The sequence below is a fragment of the Rattus norvegicus genome, chromosome 10 (genome assembly GCF_036323735.1).
Source record: "Rattus norvegicus strain BN/NHsdMcwi chromosome 10, GRCr8, whole genome shotgun sequence".
NCBI lineage: Eukaryota > Metazoa > Chordata > Mammalia > Rodentia > Muridae > Rattus > Rattus norvegicus.
Window position 1 is genome coordinate 60,171,932 of NC_086028.1, and position 23,488 is coordinate 60,195,419.

General features: G+C 44.3%; 1 protein-coding gene across 4 annotated transcripts in view; it reads left to right on the plus strand.

Moving 5' to 3' along the window:
• The window catches only part of Mettl16 (methyltransferase 16, RNA N6-adenosine), a 46,122-nt gene extending 32,615 nt beyond the window's left edge, over positions 1-13,507 (plus strand). For 3 of the 4 annotated variants that reach the window (XM_056984671.2, XM_056984673.2, XM_056984675.2), the window contains 3 exons: positions 700-789; positions 11,650-11,823; positions 11,963-13,504. In XM_056984671.2, coding sequence (XP_056840651.1) covers positions 700-789; positions 11,650-11,823; positions 11,963-12,562 — 864 coding nt within the window. In that variant the 3' untranslated portion in view covers positions 12,563-13,504. Of the gene's footprint in view, positions 1-699; positions 790-11,649; positions 11,824-11,962 lie in introns of all 4 variants that reach the window. The other variant, NM_001402033.1, reaches the window with a different exon arrangement.
• The last annotated feature ends 9,981 nt before the right edge of the window (positions 13,508-23,488 follow it).

Sequence of the window (23,488 nt, forward strand, 5' to 3'; positions counted from 1 at the left end):
TCCTTAAAAAAGTAATCAAAGACCAAGCATGGTGTGTATGCCTTTAATCCCAGCACTCAGGAAGCAGAAGCAGGTGGTTTGAGTTTGAGGCCAGCCTGATCTCCATAGCAAGTTCCAGACAAGCTAGGGCTGCATAATGAGACTGTATCTCAAAACAACAGCAGACAAAGGCTTAGGAATGGTGAATGCTTGTCTGGCATGCTTGAGGCCATTCAGTCAATCCCGAGCGGGGCCTGGGCTGTTTATATGTGCAGTCTCAGTACTTAGGAGATAGGAGCAAGAGGGCCACAAGTTGGAGGCCAAGTCCTCTGTCAAAGAAATAAAGAAAAACTACTTAAATCATTTTACACTGACTCACTCTCCAGAAAACTGTCCTAGATGTTTATTGTTTGAATTCATCTATAAATTTTAATATTTTATGAGAGGTAAAACTTCTGTATAGAGATTATATATTGATTATCACCAGCTGTATATACCTATTTTTTGAAATAATGTCTGTTAACAAAAGAACAGGAGTTAGTGGCCAGAAGCATTAGTAGAGAGGCTTCAGTTTGAAGGTGGGTATGGTATCATCCTTTGTACTGTCAGTACTCAGGAGGTTGAGGCAGGAAGATCAGGAGTTCAAGGCCATCCTTAGCTACCTGAGACCTCTTAACCCAAACAAAACTTCATGTGAGATGCTGTGTTTGCTGGTTTCAGGTTCCTAAAGTCACCTTCACGGAGTTTTGTCAGGGTCGGACGATGAGATGGGCCTTAGCTTGGAGTTTTTATGATGATGTCACAGTACCAGTAAGTAAATAATTGCTTTGGCCTTTCCAAATGCCTGTTAATGTGATAAACCTCAGTAGATCATACATTGTCTGATTCTGTGCTATTCTATTTTCCTAAAGTTTTCTCTAGATGTTTATGGTAAGTGAAAAGTATTTATAAATTAGAGTAATCCTAGTAAGTATTGGTTAAAAGTTAGTGTCTTAGGGTTGCATTATCATCAAGGCATGGTGCAGGAGCTGAGAGCTCAACATTCTTGTTTCACAGGCAGTCAGGAGAAGACTTAAAAGGGTCTTAAAGCCCGTGCCCACAGAGACACACACTTCCTCCAACAAGGCCATACTTTCTAATAGTGCCACCCCCTGGCCAAGCGTATCCAAACCATTACATTCCACTCCCGGGCCCACATAGACTTGTTCAAACATGAGTCTATGAGACCATTCCTAGCCATAGCATAATGCAAAATACATTTAGTCCAATTTCAAAAAGTTTCCATAGTCTATAAGTCTGAACAATGGTAAAAGTTCAAAGTCTCTTCTGAGAATTATCACAGGCAACATAGCCTGTAGGAACACCTGGCCAGTGTAGCCATTTTGGTGGACATTCTAAGGTCTGTTTTTCTGCCTGGCCACTGCTGCTTCTAGCCTTCTGGAGAGTTGCCATTGTGGTTGTGATCATTCTTTTTTTTTTTTTTTTTTTTTTTTTTGGTTCTTTTTTTCGGAGCTGGGGACTGAACCCAGGGCCTTGCGCTTCTTAGGCAAGCGCTCTACCGCTGAGCTAAATCCCCAACCCCTATCATTCTTTGTCCTGTTCTAATTGTTTTGTTGCTTGAACCCAGTGTCTCTCAGCACAGTAGGCAAGTGCTGTAGCCTATACTCCTAGCTCTGTGGCTGTATCCTTTTCCTGTGTAACACTTGGGGATTCAGCTAACCTCAGTAAAAGGCTCAGGCTCATTCTTATACCATTAGAAAGTATATGTAGGTAGCATGTGCTAGACCCATGACATGGGAAGCAGAGGATGAAGAATTCTAAGTTTAAGGCCAGCCCAAAGTAGTACCAAGTAGTACCAAGGCGATTGTCTCAAAAAGAGAGCAGCTGGGTTTGTGGCTCAGTAGGTAAGAGTGCTTTCTGCTTTATCAGAGTGCTAGAGTTCAGACCTTTTTTTTTTTTTTTTTTTAATTTATTTATTTATTTTATGTACATGAGTACACTCTAACTGTCTTCAGACATACCAGAAGAGGGCATCAGATCTCATTACAGATGGTTGTGAGCCACCATGTAGTTGCTGGGATTTGAACTCAGGACCTCTGGAAGAGCAGTCAGTGCTCTTTTTTTTTTTTTTTTTTTTTTGGTTCTTTTTTTTTCGGAGCTGGGGACCGAACCCAGGGCCTTGCGCTTCCTAGGTAAGCGCTCTACCACTGAGCTAAATCCCCAGCCCCGCAGTCAGTGCTCTTAACCACTGAGTCATCTCTCTAGCCCTTGGAGTTCAGTTTTTTTTTTTTGTTTTTTTTTTTTTTTTTGTTTTTTGTTTTTTGTTTTTTTTTGTTTTGTTCTTTTTTTCGGAGCTGGGGACCGAACCCAGGGCCTTGCGCTTCCTAGGCAAGCGCTTTACCACTGAGCTAAATCCCCAGCCCCTGGAGTTCAGATCTTAATCCCCACATTTGACAGCTCACAACTCCAGAAACTATAGCTCCAGGGCCTCCAGTACCTTCCTGGTCCCCATGTGTACCTCATGAGTGTGTGCATGTGCACAGATGAACACGTGTGTATGCTCACTTGTGTATTCGAGCACGCAAACACAAAAGCCACTCTTTTTTTTTTTTTTTTTCTTTTTTGGTTCTTTTTTTCGGAGCTGGGGACCGAACCCAAAAGCCACTCTTTTTTAAGATTTATTTATTTTCTGTATGTGAGTACACTATCTGCATGAACACCTGCAGGCCAGAAGAGGGCATCAGATTCCATTATAGATGGTCGTGAGTCACCACGTGGTTGCTGGGGATTGATCAGCCAGTGCTCTTAACTGTTTAGCCATCTCTCCACCCCAAACCCCCCCCCCCTTTTAAAGAAGATTTATTTCTGTTCTTTGTACTATTGTATCTACCAGGAAAAGATTTCTGAAGCTAGAAATAATAATTATTATTATACAGCAATAATGTCAGCACTCGGAACATTAAGAGTTTTAGGCCAGCCTCGAGGATGTAGTAAAATGCTTTCATGCTCGTGCTCCTCACCCTCACCCCCCTCACCACACCACACCACACCTACCACACCACACCACACATATACCACACCACACCACACATATACCACACCACACATATACCACACCACACCATATACCACACCACACATATACCACACCACACATATACCACACCACACACATACCACACCACACATATACCACACCACACACCTACCACACCACACATATACCACACCACACATATACCACACCACATCTACCACACCACACCACACCACACCACACCCATGTGTCTGTTCTTATGTATCCCAGAAAGAGTGTTCTGCTGCTTGTTGCCTGGAGACACACATTCTAACCTATGTTCAGCTACTCAGCTCTTCTTATGGTGTGTATGGAGGCTAGTATGGGCTCCTGTAGGTCTCTATCCCCGTCTGTATAGCAGGCTTGTTTTGGGAGTGCCTTTTCCAAGGATTTGGCCATTCTTGCCTCCAGGGGTATCCAAAATGTTGTTGTCTTTGAGTTCCTGTTACTAAGGACAAAGAGGTAGGTAGAAGGGTGGGAGCACCAAGTGACCATTTGCAGATACTTCAGTGTGTCTGAGAACATGAAGTCAGACTTGAAGCCAAGCCAATTCTTCCTTCACGAGTAGTTGGACTGCAGGATTGGAACTGCTCCTATAGAAGGTCCTTTGTGTGGAGGCCTAGATTTGCATCTGGATTGTACAACAGGTTGCCTAAAGGTTAGTGTTTGATTTGATTACTAAGTAAAAAGATGCCTCTGCTTTCCATAGCTCCATCCCCCTCCAAATATTATCTTATTGTTTTCTAGACTACTAGGACCTACATAGCAGGTGGTTCAAATCATTAGCAGTGCCCTAAACTGTCCCTGTACAGACACAAACAGCTGTGGGAAATTGAAGCAGCACCTGCTTCCCAGAGTGTCCGCTTAACCTGCTGCCCACGTTTTTGACACAGCTGGAAGGAACTGAAAATGGGCTCTGACAGTCCTTACAGTAGCTCAGGGACATTTTCCTTTGCCCTCTTTGATAGAGGGAGTCATCACAGATACTAGTATTAAAGGGCAAGTATCTTGTGCAAAATCAGCAAGTACACATGCATCCACCCATCCACCCATCCACCTATCCACTTACTTAGCAAAGGAAACTCTGAGCAGCCTTTCTCCTTTTCAGGACATCTTGTAGCCCTGCATAGTTTCCAGCCATCAAAGAATGTCACTCAATGGAGGCCTGAGATTCCTTCCATGCCACGCAGTATTTCTCCCTCTGCACCACTGCCATCGTCCATCCCTAAGCTGCTAATAACGCATTCCCCAGTGTTCCATTAGATGCACTTACACTGCTGGGTGCCTGTGTCGGCAGTTTCTGATTTCTAGTAACCCAGCAACAGTTTCTTAGCACTGGCGATCTTGATCAGCGATGGCTTTTCCCGAGGGTAGATCCAGGTTACTTGGGAGATTTTGATTTGATTTCCTTGTGGTTCCCTTCCTTGTACTTAGTCTTTCCCTCAGTCACTGCTTCTGTGGAAAGCTCATGTGACGTTCCTTTCTTGATCCTGTTAGGGATGGAGCAGGAGGAGAATGCTCTTTCAATCCAGGAGAGGAAGGCATGGAATAGAACTGGTTAAGCATAAACATTGACCTACTCCCCATCCCCACCCTGCTGTTTAGCATGGTGTGCAAGTTCCTATGGTAACTTGTGATTTCACTTATCTTAGGCCTACTGACTTGTTTCTGTTGGTGCTGAATGCTAAAAATTCTAATTCAAGTGATTCAAGTGCTTCCACTAAGCCCACTGCTATTGTCTGGACTCAATTTAGCAACAAAAAGACAGTGCTAGTGTTGGTAGAATTTTTGTACCACCATTTCTGACTGATGAGGACCGGGGGAAGCAGTGAAGGCTGTTCTCCATAGGATGGCTGACAAGTCCCTTTTAGAGCCCCTTTCCGGGCTGGGGATTTAGCTCAGTGGTAGAGCGCTTACCTAGGAAGCGCAAGGCGCTGGGTTCGGTCCCCAGCTCCGAAAAAAAGAACCAAAAAAAAAAAAAAAAAAAAAAGAGCCCCTTTCCCCAGGTCTCTAATTCTGCAAGGTGGGACATTCGCTCTATTTTGCCTTCAGGAAGTTTGATGTTGTGAAGGGTACGGGAGAGGGTGACACATAGTTGTAGTAAATTGTGTACTGTTGATGTGAGCGTTGCCCAGGAATTATAAAGTGTTCACAGGGCTGGGGAGAGGACTCAGTGCTTACAAGTGCTTATTGTTCTCTCATAGGACGGCCTATGTGACAAACACCTGTATGTGTCATTGTTGGGAATCCCCTACCTTATTTTAGTCTCCATGGGTACAAGGCATGCATGTAGAAGCACATGCATACATGCAAGCTAAATGTAGGCAAAAAATAAAAATATTTAGAGGTGGTCATTTCCCTGAACCTGGGCTTCCCCATGTAGCTTATTAACAAGAGGCTTTTGTTGAGTAGATGGGAGAGTTCAAAATAAAAATTTCTGGGATTTGAGTATTTCCTGGCTATACTCTATGGATTTTGTTATAAGATTTATTTTTATTTTTAATTATGTGTGTTGGGTGTTGGGTGAACGTAGGGGAATGTGCTCACAAAAGCCAGAGCCGGAGACACTCAGGAGCAGGAGTCACAGGGAGACACTCAGGAGCAGGAGTCACAGGGAGACACTCAGGAGCAGGAGTCACAGGGAGACACTCGGAGCAGGAGTCACAGGGAGACACTCAGGAGCAGGAGTCACAGGCAGCTGGAGCCTCCTAAGGGGAGGGTTGAACTCCTCACGAAGGGGACTTTCCTCCTTTCCTTTTAACTCCTGAGCTATCTCTCCAGCCCTAGTTTTGTTTTTGTTTGTTTTAAAGTTGAGACAGTTTCACTATGTAGCCTTGGCTTTCTATGTTAACCAGACTGACCTTGCCTCCTGAGTGCTGGGATTGAAGGCGTACACCATGTTCTGTTTAGATTTTCTTTATTAGAAAATTTTTATTTATTGAGATTGGAGAGATGTCTCAGCAGTTAAAACCACTACGGTTTTTCCCGACACATGGGTTTGACTCCTAGCTTCCACATGAGGTTGCTCACAACTGTCTTTTTAACTCTGGTTTCTAATGATCTGACACACTCTGGCCTCCAAGACACCTGCGTCCATGTGGTAACACTTAAACTCACATAGACATACGTACAAATACATCTTTAGTATTTGTGTGTGTGTGTGTGTGTGTGTGTGTGTGCGTGCGTGCGTGCGTGCGTGCATGCGTGCGCACGCGCTCCCGTGCGCTCCCGTGCATGCGTGCGCACGCGCTCACGTGCGCTCCCGTGCATATATATGTATATGGGGTCAGAGGAAAACTTGCTGGAGCTGGTCCTCTTCTACTAACTTGAATCCCCCTTTCCCACCAGAGTCAGGCTTGTGAAGAGGCATCTTTATTTGCTGAGTCAACTTGACAGGCCCCTTCATAGATTTTCTTTTCTTTTTTAAAGGATTATGGTTCTTGTGATCTCACAGGTGACACCACTGAGAACACATCCTTTCTCTTTTTTAAAAAATATTATTTATTTAATGTATATGAGTACACTGTAGTTGTCTTCAGATTCACCAGAAGAGGGCACCAGATCCATCTTTTGATATAAATGGTTTTGAGCTATCATGTGGTTGCTGGGAATTAAACTCAGGACCTCTGAAAGAGCAGCTACTGCTCTTAACTGCTGAGCCATCTCTCCAGTCTCTCCCCCACTTTTTAAATAATTTATTTAATTTTATTTTATGTGCATTGGTCTGAGAGTGTCAGATCTCTTGGAACTGGAGTAGTCAGTTGCCATGTGGGTGCTGGGAATTGAATCTGGCTCTTCTGGAAGGGCAGCCAGTGCTCCTAACTGCGAGCCATCTTGTCAGCCCTTACTTCATGGATTTTCAGACAGATATTCAAGGGATTCTAAGCACGTGTCTCAAGGTTGACAGCTGGAAGTTGGAGATAAACATCAATTTTGTATTTTAGGCTTCATTCTTTGTGTTTTTTTGTTTTGTTTTGGTTTTTATCATATTTTAACTGGATTTTGTTGCTGGAATACTGTTGCTAAGAAATAGTCTGGGCAGTGGTTGTATGCTTTAGTGCTTATATGTGAGGGCTGAGTTTTTTGGTTTTTGTTTGGTTTTTATTTGTCTGTTAATTTAAGGGTAGCAGTCTCATTGTTCTAGTTATGGCTGGCCTAGAACCTGCTATGTACATCAGGTGTGGTGTTTCTCCTGACTCTCCTTGGTTCTGAGATTACAGGCATGTGCCTCCACACTAATCTTTAAACTAGTTTGTAAACTGGAACTGTATGCGTCAGGCTCCGCAGTAGGCTGTGAACAGGTTAGGGAACTGAGCTCTGTGCAGAATCAAAGTCTGATCCTTGCTGTGACATAACAAAGAAATCAGAACCTTTTCAGTTCCTTGTGAGTTTTGTGGCAAAGCAAAAGAAACCTGAAACAATGTGTATAAAGATTGTATGTGCACAAGTACAGAGACGAATGATAGGGATAAGAGCCTTTCAGAAAGAGAAGATTAAGACTGATCTGGTAATCAGAAATTACTTTAGAGAGGAAGATTCACCCATGTTTTTCTTTGGTAGTTTGTCCTAAGGAAGAATTGGTTGAATGTTTAAAGGAATAGCTTAAGACATACATTGAGGCACTGCCCTGTGCGTATGACATCAGCTGGTTTTGGAAGGTTTGAAGTGCTGCTTACTAAGTCTCTTGCCTTCTCCTGAGCCTCCTGTGCCACATCCTTGCTGTGCAGTCTTTAGTCAAGAGTCTTGTTTAGGAATCATCCCGTTGGCTTCTCCTCTGGGAGGATAATAGTCAATAGTCAGAGCTCCTGAGCTGGGCGTGGAGCTCAGTGGTAGAATGCTTTCCTAGCATGCACATCCCACCCTCACAGCACAGTAATACTAATAGAATAGGAGTAGTAGTAATTATTATTATTCCTGTAGATATGAAATTCAGGATATAGATACAGAATTTATAGAATAGATATAGAAGAATTTGTATTTGTGAAGCAGTTTGGCCCCATCCAGCCTTTTTGTATGATCTCATTCCTAAGATTCTCTTCCTCATAGTAGTAGTTGGATCTGTTGTGTCTTTTTTATTTTTTTTAATTAACATATATTCCGTGACTCCTTAATTGATCGACACTGTCTAATATGATAGTCAGAGGAATTGAGAATTTGAGATCAGCCTCAGCTATGTGAAATCCTGCTTCAGAAACTACAACAACAAGATCATTTCAGGGAAAATAACTTTTTTTTATTAGTGTCTTTAATAAGGTGTAAAATTGTCCTAGTGCCATAGACCTATTGGGTTGAGTAACTTATCAGTTTCTTTTTTTAAGATTTATTTAATGTATACGAGTACACTTAGCTGTCTTCAGACACACCATGAGAGGGCATTGGATCCCATTACAGATGGTTGTGAGCCACCATGTGGATGCAAGGAATTGAACTCAGGACCTCTGGAAGAGCAGCCAGTGCTTTGAACCACTGAGCCATCTCTCCAGCTTGATTTTTGCATTTCTTATTGCTCTGTTTACTGGGTATTTTTAATTACTAACAAGACAGAGTGGGGTTTTGAATTATTACTGAGTGCCGTAGTTAAGTTAGTCTTTTATCATTTGGAAACTTCATTTGAAAAGTTCTATAATATGAATTATATCTCTTGAATGACTTTGTTTTGTTTTTTTGAGACAAGGGTTCTCTGTTTAGACCATGTTGGCCTCAAATTTGAGATCATCTTGCTTTGCCTTTCAGTGCTGGGATTCAAGGCTTATATAGCAGGACTGACCTGTTTATTGTTGTTCTTGTTTTTTCAAAGATAGGGTATTTTTATGTAGCCCTGACTGTCCTATAATTCACTCTAAAGACTAGGCTAGCCATGAACTCAAAGATCTGTCTTCCTCTGCCTCCCAAGTGCTGGGACTAAAGGAGTTTGCCACCACATCTGGGCAGAACTTAATCTCTTTTAATTTCTAAAAATGATGGAGTTCACTGTTAACTTTCAAAGAATAACAGAGCAGAGCAGCTCCCCCATAGCAGAGGAGAAATGACAGGATCTTCACTGGAGATTACTCAGCACAAAAGATGACTGTCAGAAAAGATGGTGTGTGACTGTCCTTTTTGCCATTCTTGTAGTGTACGGGGTAGGCTGTTAGGACAGCCCTGTCCTGCTGTGGCTGTGGATGTTGTGCAGAGCAGTGTAAAGTCCCACTTTTGTCCCTCGTCATTCTGTGTGCCATTGTCTTTCTTCTCCCAGCTTAATAGCAGCCTCATGTCAGGGTCCCTGTGTGTTTGGCTCTCAGTCTTCTGTAGGAACCCTGTCTGTTCTCATGGGTAACAGTGGTACTGTCTTCGTGCTGCTCTGAGGTACTGTCTTCGTGCTACTCTGAGGTACTGTCTTCGTGCTACTCTGAGGTACTGTCTTCGTGCTACTCTGAACTCCCTCATCTTGTCTGAAACCTAAAGGAATGAGGATCTACTGATTCTGAGGGTAGTTTCTCCTACACACGTACAACCATTGTGCTGCTTTTGTTTTCATCTTGAGACAGGATTCAGGGTATATAGCTCTGGCAAGCCTCAAACTTGTGATTTTTGTCTCATCCTCCTGAGGCTTTGATTCCGGGTGCATTTGGTATTTTTCTGATTTGTTGTTTTTGTTACTGCCTCTCCCATCTCTACTTCATCCCCCTCAAGCCTCCCCTTGCACATGTGCACATACACACACATACCTGTGCTGCCCCCCCAGGTGTGTTGTGTGTGTGTGTGTGTGTGTGTGTGTGTGTGTGTGTGTGTGTGTGTGTGTGTGGTTTTTGGAGACAGGGCTTTTTCTGTGTATCCCTGGCAGTCGTGAAACTCGCTCAGTAGACCAAACTGACCTTGAACTCAGAAATCCCCTGCCCTTGCCTCTGCAGTGCTGGACTTAAAGGCATGTGCCACTACCACCCAGCTTATCTGAAATCTTATTGGTTAATTCTAGTGTGGAGAAATAACAGGACTAGGGATATAGTTCAGTAATAGAGCACTCATATGCAAGGCCCTGGGTTTGATCCATAGCTTTTGTCTGTCCCCAGTTGCCAGAAAAGAAATTAGAAGGTTGTTTCTTAGAAAAATGTTTCTGACATCACTTTACATGTTTCCTTGCATAGAAGCCACTGGCTGTTTTCTAAGTGTCTTCAGTGTGAGGTCACTGGTTAATGTGACAAACCTTTACTTGCGTGTGTGTGCACGGGCCTTGTGGGTGTTGCCAGGGAAAACTGGAGCTAGGGCAGCACAGTTCTTGGGGTACTTGTTCACAGGAAACGGTCTTCCACTTGCTTCTCTCTTTGAACTTTTCTTTAGTATTGTCTCCTGGTCACTCTGTATGTGTCTTAATTTTTAAATGTTTTTACTTTTATTGATTAGCACAAATCTGTATAAAAGTGTATCTGGTGGGGTTGGGGATTTAGCTCAGTGGTAGAGCGATTGCCTAGCAAGTGCAAGGCCCTGGGTTCTGTCCCCAGCTCCGAAAAAAAGAAAAGGGAAAAAAAAAAGTGTATCTGGCAACCACTCCCAGTCTTTACTCAGGAAGACAGGCAGTTGGATCTCTCTGAGTTCTAGGCCAGCCAAAGCAACACAGTAAAACAGCACTGTCCCTTCCCCCAAAGGAAAGGGACATGTGTGTATTCTTAGCTAAATATAACTGAAGAGTTCTGTAGAGAGTTTAACTTTAAAGAAATAATGTAATTGCTGTCGTGTTACTTTTGATGCTTTAAGTAGCACTTGGGTCCCTCCAGTGGGTGGGTTGCAGTCTGCTTAAGCCCTAGGTAGAAAGTTAGAAGGTGATCTGGATGCCCACGGCCCTGGCTTCCTTTTTTTTTTTTTTTTTTTTTTTGTGTGTGTGTGTGTGTGTGTGTGTGTGGTTCTTTTTTTCGGAGCTGGGGACCGAACCCAGGGCCTTTCGCTTCCTAGGCAAGCGCTCTACCACTGAGCTAAATCCCCAGCCCCGGCCCTGGCTTTCAAATGTAGTGTTCTCATTGGTGCCGGTATCCTCCATCCCCAGTTCACAGGCCCAACTTCTTCCACCCATGTGATTCTCAGTGGCCCGGCCATTCCTGGCTGGTGGTTTTTTTTGTTTTTTTGTTTTTTTGTTTTTTTGATTTTTTGTTTTGTTTTTTTTAATAATGACCCTTGGGATCAGATGTACATCTTAAGGCTTTCGTGCTAAACACTTTACAAACTGTGCTGTCACTCCTGCCCCTGTGCAGTTGATTATGGGCATGCTTGGGCGCCATAGATGGAAAGGTGGTTTAGTGTAGAGAATGTCTGTACTGGTAGCTGGAGTCTAGCAAGGTGATAGGTTTTGAAGAATTTGGATTTGGAGTTTGAATCCCAACCTGCCATTACAAAGTATGAGTCTGAGCTATAATGACATAGCTTGTCGTAGTTTTCTTTTGTAAGGTGAAGGAAGTGGAAAGCTTTCTTCCAGAGCTGGCTCCAGCACTGGAAATGACATGCACAAAAGCCTTCATATTTCGGGTCCTGTGGTTGGGAGCAGAAACCCTGAAAAGGTCCCTGCTTGTGTCCACTGTAGTGTACTTTCTTTAAAGTTGGGATAACTTTCTTCTTTTTTCTTTCAGTCACCTCCAAGTAAACGAAGAAAATTGGAAAAGCCAAGGAAACCCATTACTTTTGTAGTGTTGGGGTCTGTGATGAAAGAGTTATCCCTCAAAGCCTCATCTTTGGGCTCCGAGACAGTGGAAGGCATAGTGGTTGTAACAACATGGATAGAAAAAATCCTCACTGATCTGAAGGTGTGTGGCCAGTGCACTGACGAAACTTTACCTACATGACCTTTACAGGGTTTTGTTTGTATGTTTGTTTTTTATTGAAGGAGTTTGATAAATAGTGACAGGTGATTTCCTATAAAATTCTGTTTTTCCTTCCTCATAGGTGCAACATAAGCGGATTCCCTGTGGAAGAGAAGAAGTTAGCCTTTTCCTGACAGCCATAGAAAACTCGTGGATTCATTTAAGGCGGAAGAGAAGAGAGCGAGTGAGGCAGCTGCGGGAGGTGCCTCGGGCTCCTGAGGATGTCATCTTAGCCTTGGAAGAGAGAAAGTCCACTCCCAAAGAGCTGAGTAGTGGCCAAGACATGACCCATTGCCTCCAAGAGAGTGCCTTGTGTGGACTTGATGTGCCGGAAGGCGAGTCTGCTGCTGTTGGTGGCCATTGCTTCAGCCAGAAGTTACTGTGCCAGGAGGAAACACCGGAAGCTATGGAGGATGAAAGGGATGAGGAAAGGGGAGGGATGGAGGCCATGGAAAGTTGTAAAGGCTCCAGCAATGGAGCCCAGGACGGAGAGGCTTCTGAGAAGGGGGATCACCTGGATGGAGCAGCTGGACATTACCTGTTTAAGTGTTTGATGAACATTAAGAAGGAGGCAGACGATGCTGTTGTTGAAATGCACTGGGTTGAGGGCCAGAATAGGGATTTGATGAACCAGCTTTGCACCTACATACGGAACCAAATTTTGAGGCTTGTTGCTAGTTAATTCTTAGTTTCTTCGACAGTTAGAAAAGTGTCTGTCTGGGGCTAGGGATATGGTGCAATGGCCTTATGTGCTTAGTATCCAGAAGTTACCCTGTGTTGAGTCCCTTACATCTAACATCAATACAAGGAAAAAAAAATCTATAAAATAGCTTGCTTTGGAGGTAGAACCTATTGGGAAGTCAGAAGACTTTCACCCCGTCCTTTAGTGACCCCACGTGGAGTCATCTTACAAAGCACACGTTTAGTTGGATGTGCTCTGTGACACTTGTAATCCCACTACTTGGAGGCTGAGGCAGGAAGACTGCTATGGGTGTAAGGTCAGTCTACGCTACAGAGAAAGCCACCTGTCTAAATAAAAAGAAAAGAGGAAAACAAATGAATCCATTTTTAATCACTCCGCTCTTAAAAGTTATCTGGAGTTATATAAATAGCACAGGAGGAATTACGATTATTGCAACAGTAGATAAACCTAGCAGGTCATCTCAGCCAAAGGCCAGAGGGGCTCGGGTGGCATCTGGTGTGGGTCAGTGCTGCCTAGAACATGTCTGTCACTGAGGGTTGCTTGGTGAAGAGGGTAGCCGTGTTCTCCAGTGAAAGCAACACAGCAGAGCAGAGGCCCAGGAATGCTCATTGTTGCCTTTAAGACACCTGCTTTCTCAAGGAACCTGGCTAGCCTGGTAATAGGTGGTCAGTGTGTCAGGGAGGGCATCTTAGACCAAGCCCGGGGAACACACAGGAAGCTGCACGTTCACCGCTCACTGCTCTTCTGACACTGCCTATTGCAGAAGCAGAATTGAGTGAGCAAAACTCTGAGATGTAGCTGCGGCACAGCACAGTGCGCCCGTCAGCCCACCGGCAGCATCGTTTTGTAACAGTTGTACTGCTTTTTTTAAATGTGAAATGGAATGTTTTGTTTTTTAATATAAGACTTAAGAATTGAAAATTATTGACCCTGTTTGAATCCTGGAATTGGGGAAATACTTTCATGGATTTAAGTTGGGTAAGTGGTTGATGTGACAAATGAGAAACTAAGGTCCTAAGTATACTCGGTGGGATGTTGCAGGGTGTGTGTGTGTGTGTGTGTGTGTGTGTGTCTGTGTGTGTGTCTGTGTGTGTGTCTGTGTGTGTGTCAGTGGAAGAGCATTCACCTGTAGTTCTGTCGTCAGTGCAAGAGAAAACAGGTATTGGTGTAGTGTGGACTGGAGTCTTCTATGCTGATAGTTGATTTGTTGACCAAATCCTGTCTTTTTTGGTGGCTGCCTGGACACTAGTGAGCCCAGAGTAACTGTATGCGAAACACTCTTCTAATGGGAATGCCAGGGCTCTGCAGAAGGGCTTCAGTCTCTTGTACTGGATTCTTGACTAGCAGCCTAGGGTTCTATGGACAAACCCTGGTATAGTGCCTGGATTCTTCGGCATCCATAAAGTAGTTGAGCTCCGTTTTTGCAAGGTGGCCACACTTTTTTTCAAAAGTATAAGGAAATGTAAGTAGTGCAGTGGCCTGAATGCTGGGAAAGAACATTTTAGCCATTGTCTTCCAGAGACTCAAACATGTTGTCTTCCCACAACCCCTTCCCTCAGATTCTGATCTGTGACGTTGTGATCACAGACCAACTAAGGAAAAGATTGTTCTAGCAATCTGTCCGTCCACTGGACAGCATGAAGAAACCAGTGTCACAAACCACTCCCAGATTGAATTCAGGGCCTGAGAGTGCCTAAATCCAGTGGCGACCTGGTGTGTGTATGTGAGTGCCGATACCTGCAGAGGCATCACATCCCCTGGGGTCGGGAGCTGCCGGATGTGAGTGCTGGCAGAACTTGGTCCACTGCTAGAGTAGTACATATACTTAGCCATCTCCACAGCCCGTTGTTGCTTTTGAGACAGGATCTCTCTCATGTATTCTCAGACTTGGTGTGTATCAGAGGTTGAATTTAATATCCAGTACCTAATCCTGTGTGCTGGAATTACAAGCCTGATTCATGTGGTGCTAATGCTTTAGTGAACCTAGGACTTCCTGCATGCTAATCAAATGCTCTCCCAACTGAGCTACATCCTCAGTCCCCAGATCTAGTTTCCTTGGTGTGAAATCTTTTAGCTCAGTGGCAGTTAAATACCAGACAACCTGGCAGATGCTCGATAAGAAACCAATAGATGTCTCACCATAAGTGACCAGTGTCCAGTGATTTTGAAACAGAAATGGCTGGAGATGTGGCTCTGGCAATGCCTGCACAGGGCCCTGAATCCAGTCCTTAGCTTTGCGAAACAAACGCACGAGTTACCTAGGAGATTGGCCTTCTGACAGCTGTTAATAGTATTTTCCTGTTTTCTCCCAGTCTTTCTGTAGGTGGTACAAATGTGTATGTGGTTAACATGGTTTGTATTTATGTTGGAAATTTGGCTTTCTGTTGTACTTTTTGTTTATCTTACAAGTTTTTTTCATGTTTTTATAATTTTATATTTTTTAACTCATTTTGCCCATTTAAAATCCCCTTCCAGCACAGTGTTGACTTGTGTCTGTCTAGTTCCTAGAAATCGTTAGAGAGCATTCTGTGTTACTGAGACACAGAAGTTGGATCTGTGTCTGTGTCTCAGTCCTAGGACTGACTCTTCATCGAGGAGGTGGGGTAGATGCTTCTGCTTCTAGAATGAAGACAGCAAGGACAGAGTGTCATCTACTGTGGTCTTTGAATAAACTAGAGCTGTGAGGATCTGCATTTTTGAATACCATTTTTTCTTATGTTGTCTAATGAGATGGCATTGTTTTGTTTTGTTTCTTCAAGACAAGATTTCTCTGTAGCCTTGGCTGGCCTGGAAATCACTCTGTAGACTAGGCTGGCCTGGAACTCACAGAGATCTCAGTGCTGAAATGAAAGGTGTGTGCCACCATCACCTGGTGACATTGAAGACATTTTAAAGGGACATCTGATGTTCTGGTTATATGTGTGCTTTATAATTGAAGAGGATCTTTTTAAAGAAGTTAGTTATATGTCACAGTATAGAATGACACTCTGCTTAAGTGTCTAGTGTCAACTTGTGTTGATGGATTGATATGAAATTAAATCTTTGTGGTATCATCTTAAATTCTATTCTGGTCCCTAGAATTGGCTTCTGATCCCCTGATAGCTAACTTGGGAACAGAAGCCAATCTGTTCTCCAGTGAGAACTAAGGTGTTTTTGTTTAGAGTCGGCTTGGGTTGTCAGTTTGCTTCCCTCGCCCATCCATGCTCTGCTGTTCTGCGTTAGTTAGAGCTTTGCTGTACTTGGAGGCCAAGTTGGCAACTCTGAGGAGGACTTTGCTAACCTTAAGTGTTCGGGTCGATTAGTTTATTTTAGAAAACAAAACCTTCCTTTTCGTGATGGAAATCAAAGCTGCTGTGGTATGACCAACCTGCCAGGTGTGGAAAGAGTAAAAGTCCCATGCTGCCCAAGGCCGCTTGTCTTATTTTATTTTGTTTGGTTTTTGAAACAAGGTCTCATTCATTCAGGCTGGCCTCGAACTTTTGAGGTTACCAAGGTAGACACTTAACTCCTGGTTCTCCTGCCTCCACCTCCACAGTTCCTGGGCTAAAATGTTGTCATCTTACGTGGTTTTATGTGGTTCTGAGGGTTGAACCTATGACTCTGTTAGTGTAGGGCAAGCCCTATACAGCCTAAACCTCATCCCTGGATTCCTCCCCGCTAGGGTGTGATGATCTCCCCTGTAATATCAGCATGTGGGAGTTGGAAGTGGGAGCATCAGGATTTCAAGGCTGAGTTCCAACTTGAGTTTTGCCTGCATTGTGAGTTCGGGGCCAGAGGGAGTTGTATGAGACCCTGTCTCTTCAGGAGAGGTGTGAGCGGAGCGCCTTAGTCTTTCTTAGCTTACAGCACTTTCTTCTAGAACCACACAGGGGCAGCACCTTCACATCCTTTAATCACGATCCTGCTGTGGGGATTTACTGTGGGGATGGAGAAAATTGTATCCATAGCTATATAGAATTTTCTTAAAATACCCAGTTGTATTCAGAGAAGTACTTATGCAAACAGGTACATTTTCACACAAAAAACTTTAAATGAGAGTATAAGGAAGAAAAAAGTTACTGCTATAGTCTTTATTTGGCCTAATTCCTTGCAGATGTTTTGTGTTCTGTATGATCTCGACTGACCAGGTTTTCTCTCTTCATATCTGTTGACTCCAGAATATACTCAGGGGGCCTGTCCTTTGGACCCATTTCTTAAATTGGTAGGGGTTAATGAGGACCCCAGAGGGGGTTGGGTATTAGTAACTTGTCCCAGGACTGGTAAGAGAGGTTAGAGAACTGGGTTTTCATCTTGCTTTGAATGTGATCCTGTTGCAGACTGACGTGCATGTGATGAGTTAGTTACTCATAGGAAAAGTGGTGTGGGTGCTCTGTTGTTGGTGTACGTAAACTAGCTGGGCCTTTTTCCTTATGGATGTTTCTGAATAGATTAGAAGGGGCGTATGACTAGCCCGGGTCGGGTGACTGTAGACTCAAGGAGAGATTCTTTGTCTCTTTATGCTGCAAGGCCAGATCAGCATTGACCTTCTACCCACTTACAAAACTTAAGCTATTGCTATTCGAGTATAGAGGAGTCTCGAGGGTGTTGTCCGGAAGTGACCTGAGGAAGGGGCATCACCTCGGTAAAGTCCTGTCATGTTCATTAATAGAAGAAGTGTCTTTTGCCTTTTAAAGGAAGGCACTAAGAACTTAGAAATCATGCCAGTCATCCCATGTGCCTTGTGTGGGTACCACTGCAGTGTTAAAATGCCTGGCTCGGGGAACTCACGGCAATAGAGCTCACACATGCCTAAGATCCTATGCTGTTCTGGAAAGATCTGCTGTGACTCACTCAAATGACTAAAACAGCGGTTTGTTTCTTTAATTGCTGGTTGGAGCAGCTAATGCTGCCTTTGTGAGTCTGTGCTTTCACCCTGGGAAACTATGTTGTGACTGAGTGAAGACCTCGCACCACTTTGGGATATAGCCTATCCTCCTGTCTGAGTCCAAGCAGAAAGCTCAGGGCTTCTAGGCTCTCCTTGGGAGAGAGAGGATCATGGGTGTTCCTTAGCAGCAGGGAAAGTGAGCAGGAGAGGAAGGTACAGGCTGAAGTAAGGCTACACTCGGCAGAAGTGGTTTGGAAGTAGCTCTGAGGAACTACAGGTACTGTTCACTCAGGGCAGCGAACGGTGGGAGACACAGCTTGGCAGCTATCAGCACTGGGTTTGCAGTGCTGTTCCACTCCTTATATAGGGCACGGGTTTGGGCTTCAGCCTTGGGAGAGCTGAGGGCTGCCTGCTCTCCTGAGAAGTGAGAGAGGGACTCAGTAGTAGCAGGAGACTTCAGAAACTCTCTTGCCGTTGGACTTGATTGAGAAGGTTGAGACCTTGACTAAATCTGTAAGGGCAGGTAGGCAGGCATAGAGTACCATGGACCAAAAGCAAAGCCAACTTCCGTGAACTGACCTTTGGTAGTATATCTTCCACAGAGACTGTCTCTAGTAATCCTATTAGGTGATGCGGTATCCCTCCCTGTGTGGCAGCTGAAGGCAGCAGAAGCTTCAAGAGCTTAAGTAACTTTCCCTAATGTTATTCACTGAGCAAAGGGACAGAACAGGGTTTGAACTCAGGTCCAAGAAGCTAAGACTGGGCTGTAGCACCAAATCTAGAAATGCTATGACAAATGATTCATTTAAGGTAAAAATGCACTTTTGGGTCTATTTCCTCCACCTCTGCGTGGAAGAGTCCAGTTACATGACACGGAAGCCAGAACAAACACCACGTTTTCCCGCGCACATAGTTCAGCACTTCAGGTAGAATCATTCTCTTGCCTATGGTCAATGAGTGAGATCTAGTAAGTGAGATTACTTACAGTTACTTCTTATGCCACCAAATCTTCAGAGTCTTATATTTGGCAGTAATATAGATAATTAAGTAGCTAATGAAACCACAAAATCAGTGTCTGGTGAAAGCACGTTGGACCAGAATCAATGGGAACTAAGTGGTGATTAGGTAATGCCTCTTTGACAATACATAATTGTATAATAATAGAAGGAGATTTTATTCCGTTTTAAACACTACAGTTCCAAATATTTTACTGTGGAACTACACAAAACCCAAATGCTTTTCGAGCTTGCCAGAGAAGGTAGGATTGTCACAGGATCGTAAGTCCTCTTCCTAGGAAGGCAAGAAAAACAAACCATAGGTTTGAGAGCCACAGAGGCCTAGGAGTCTGGAAGGAAAGCCAGGGATCCCCAGCTGGGGGACTTGGCTAGAAGCTGTAGCTAGCAGACCCCCAGAGGAGATGGCAGCTTGTTTTGCTAATTGTGAAAAGAGCATCCTCCTGGGGGAGCGGGACCCTCCAGGGATGGGGCTTCCCTGCTGTTTCTTCCTGGTTTGATCCTGTCTCAGGATTCCGGCCTGCAGGCTAAGGGAAAGTGTGCTGCTGTGCTTTGTGGACCAAATTCTGGTGAGGACTTAGACTGGATCTTCATTTAAAAGGAAATTGTCCTTCCTTTCTGAGACTGGAGTTAGGCAAGAACGGGTGAGAGCACTCCAGCTCTCACTAGCAAGGAACGAGAACGGAGTGTGTGCACTCCAGCTCTCACTAGCAAGGAACAAGAACGGGGTGTGTGCACTCCAGCCCTCACTAGCAAGGAACAAGAACGGGGTGTGTGCACTCCAGCCCTCACTAACAAGGAGCAGCTTTCACCAGCATCCGCTTACAATCGCTACCACACTGGATGGCTTGAGTGGTACCAGAAATTTGGATTTATGTGAATCCTGGCAATTCACTATTTTATTTGAAAGACAAAATGTAGTAAAATATTAGTCTGTGACCTCTACCAACTGTTATTTCTGCCTCCACCTTCATAACTGCTCACGTGGCCCCTGAAGTTTTGTTACTGCCGGCCATTTCTAGGGCCCTTCCTCCTCCTTAATTGGACCCATAGATCTTACTTGTACTTTTCTCTACCCAGTCTGCTGCCACCCACTTGTGTGAGTTAACCACACGTCCATTGTGCCCCAGTGTAGACAGCCTGGACCTGCATTGTAGCGCACCAGCATCTGCTGGACAGTAGGACTGTGGTTATGGTGCCGTGACTGACCGCCCCTCCTGTGTTCTCCCATCACCCTCCTTGGGCAGTGGAGAGCCTTCTGCCCCTTACTGGCCAGCACAAAGCTGTTTCACTAACCTTGTCATTTCCAGAAGTAGAGTCTACCCAGACCTAACCAGCCCTAGTAGCACTGCTCCAATGTGGTTCCTATGGCTCCGCTGAATAATTTACTCTGAAGAGAGTGAGAGTAATGATGCAGATAGAGCAGATTTAGATGGGGGTTGGGGGAGTGGTGGAGGGGCAACAAATTGAGAAAAACCTGTATGGGGATGTCCTCAGAAGAATGCAGAGTGGAAAATGGTGCCACAGGCAGTTCAGGGGAGATTAAACACCATGATATCTCAGAGAAAGGGTGGCCTTCCTAAACAGAGCAAAGGCGACCTTCTCCCTCCAAGGACATTTCCTCCAAGGCATGCTACTACATTCCCAGTCTTTCAGTGACTTCAATTTATAATGTAATAAGTTTTCATATTTAAAATGAATAAGGTACAATTCCATTATTCAAGTGAAATTTCATTTTGTTGTGTTTGTATGTATATGCATTTTAAATTAGAGCGTCAGTCATTGTACGATATACTTTTATAATCTATTTAGCAGTATATTGTGATGTCTTCCCCCCCCCCCTTTGAGTATAAAGCTAATAATGTGTTTTAGGAAAGCTGTGAAAATAAGAATTACAGTACCCACCCTGCCTGAAGCCAGCCAGTGCTGCTCTGCCCTGGGAGCCTGCTTGGTCCCATGCTCTGGTGTGTTATGAGCACACAGTGCCAAGCTGGTTGTTCCTAGTTGGAAGTGTAGATTGTCACGAGAAAGGATTTCACTATCTTAAAAAAATATTTTACCACATGTCTTTGTATGAAAATTTTAATGTAGTTTTCTTTTTGAGGGTTAAATTTGCCTGGAGTTATGGAAGCAGAGAGTACACCCCCTTACCTTGCCCACTAGAAAGACTCTCTGCTAAGGTACAGTTCTACGAGTGAGTGGCTGGTTTGCTATACCTGTGACAGTGACAGAACGGTGATCTTTATTCTAGTTGGGCCTGTCTGTGTCTGTTAGTGTTGGTGCCTTAGGAGGCCAGAAGCAGAGTGAGCTGCTGGTCATACATGCTAGGGACTAAACGCTGCGGTCCTCTACAAAAGCAGCCCATCCTGTTAGTCTTCGAGCCATCTCTCCAGTCCCAGAGCTATTTTAAGAAGATTATCAATTGATAGGGAAAAAACTGTTTCATGTTTGAATCTCATCGTGGGACCGACCCGGTGTCTTCAGCTGTGTGTGTTGTTTCTTCATGAGTGTATCTGAAAGCTTTAGATTTCTGTATGTTAGCTATTGAAAATCGAAATTTCCTTTTGCAAGGATTCCTTCCATCTTGCCACTTCTTCCCCCTCCTCTTTTTAATCATGATTTTATTTTTACAGTTAGGATTTTCTAGGGATAATCAAATCCATCACACTGTGTCTTTATATTTGCTTTTGTGAGTAGAAACCTCCATTGCTCTGGAGTAGAAAATGCTTGCCTACTTTCCATTGTAGGGGTTTTATCCTTAATACAAGACTTGACAATCTATAGGATAATGGTATTCATTTTAAGGGTCTGTTTAATGGTGCAGTTATCACTCTTCAGACATGGCCAATAAAGTACCAGGTAAAACCAAGAGGGAACAGGGCACAGGGCAGGCAAGGGATAGACACGTATACTGCATTCTTTCACTCCCTCCTCTGCCCATCCCCAACCTGGAAGTGGGAACTCAAGGTAGATCGTGGCCACTAGGTCCTGAAGAGTGACCCCAGCACTGCCTGGGGGAGACTATTCTAGAGCCTTGCCTGTTAGGTAAAAACCTGGTGGTTCACCTTTCACAGGCGCTGACTTTGTTCTGGCCCTCTGCCTTGAGAGGAGCCTTCCCTATCTCAACACATCCCCACCCTGGTGATCCAGCTGGCTCTTGAGTCATACTGCATGACTCCACCTCTCTTTACTCAGAACTGCCCAGTCCCACTCCCTTGACCTGAATTAATTGACTCAGGAAGCCACATCCTTTTCCCTTCAAAGGAATGTCTGCAGTCCTCGTGCTTTTCCTATGCCTTTCCAATGCATCAGCTTCTTCCACCCGCTGGCAGCCACAGCTCCAACTCTAGACAAGCAGCAAGGTGCTTAGAGCGACCTAGTAAGAGCCTCCTCCTTTGTTTCTGAGCTGCATTTCTTTATTACTCAGCACCACCCAGGACGGATACCTGGATAAAGGTCTACCCTTCACCTCTGTCACCGGTCAGGCTCAGTCAGAGGCTCCTCCAAGACTCACAGACTAAAGCTGCATATGGAACGGCACTAAGCAAAGTTAATGATTAGCTGTTTTAGCAACGGTGTGCGCACGCATGTGTGCTTTCCTTATTCACTCACTTCCGGGAGACTTGCAGGGACTCTGGACCCCATGCAGATAGTATTTGCCCAGATTTGACTAGCCCAGACAGAAAAGATGATCAGGCCACTTTTCAACTTGACAGCTTGGTGACCTTGGATAAGAACACCTTTTCTTGGGATCTTAGACCTTGTAATCACACTCTTCCTGCTGTGACATCCAGTGAGGAAGTGCAGAGAAGTACGTTAGACAGGAGAAACCAAGCTGTACTCATTTAGTGGGTGCTGTATGATCAGGAAGGGGAAGTAACAGGCTCTGGGGAAGGCACTTCACTAGTGACTGGACAGATGGCCTTGCAGGGTATTTCTGTCAGCATAATTTAGAATTATCCTGATGTCTTTGGTAAGACTTGGGTTCAGAGTAGCCCTGCCCTAAACACACTTGATTTCTTCGATGCTGTTTTGATTTGTTTTGGAGACAGGCTCATTTTATAGTCCAAGCAGGCCTCAAAACTGGGAAGCCGTTCCTCTGTGAGCCCAAGTGCTGAGGTGGTAAAAGGTGTGAGCCCATGCCTGATTGATTGGCTTTTTTGTTTGTTTGTTTATTTGTTTTTTGTTTTGTTTTATGGTTTAGGAGGAAATTAAGGTCTAGGAGCCTGACTTAATCTTAGTATTTCATAGCCCTTAAGGGGCCTGGTATAGTTGTATTGTCTCTTGTGTATCCAGTATGGAGGAGAACAAAATGAATCTTTCCTGGTATGAATGTACAGGTCAGTGACAGCTTCTCATTAAAGGTTACCTGGCCTTACCTATAAACATACTTAGCCAGTTGTCTGGCACGTGCTTGTTAAAGGAATGTTACCTGGTGTGTCCCTGAACATAGCTGTCTGATGTCCCTTTACCTTATTTATAGATGGCTCTTTCTTGTTTTAATAATGGCTGGTGAAAAGTTACCTAAAACCAATTAAAGATACCAAGTGAAGGCTGAAAAGCTGGGGCATCTCCTGGAATAGTCTAAATATCTGTGTGTTGAGCTCCACACCCTCTCCACATCCCATTGTTTGGGAGTTGTCAGGGAAGTGACTTCCTAGAGCACTTGGATCGGTAAGTGTATGGCTCTGTTGGGATGAATGGTGCGAGGACAGGAAGTCAGTCAGCACAGACAGACAAGGGAGGAAGGCAGGATATGGAGCAGGCATTGAGCACAAGGCAGGAGGAAGATGTTGAAAATCTTCATGAGAAAGTACACTATGGTAGAAGACCGTGTTGCCCTCCTGACCCAGATATCCTCAGCATCTAGAAAAGACACAACAGGACTTGAAGCATGTTCAAGGAGATGGCTGGCTCTGGGATCATTCTCTAACCCGCTAAGCTTTTGCTGAAACATCAAACTAGAGTTTTTCCCTTGAGTGAATGCTTGCCAACTTATGCCCTAGCTCCACCCATTGGAACAGGAAA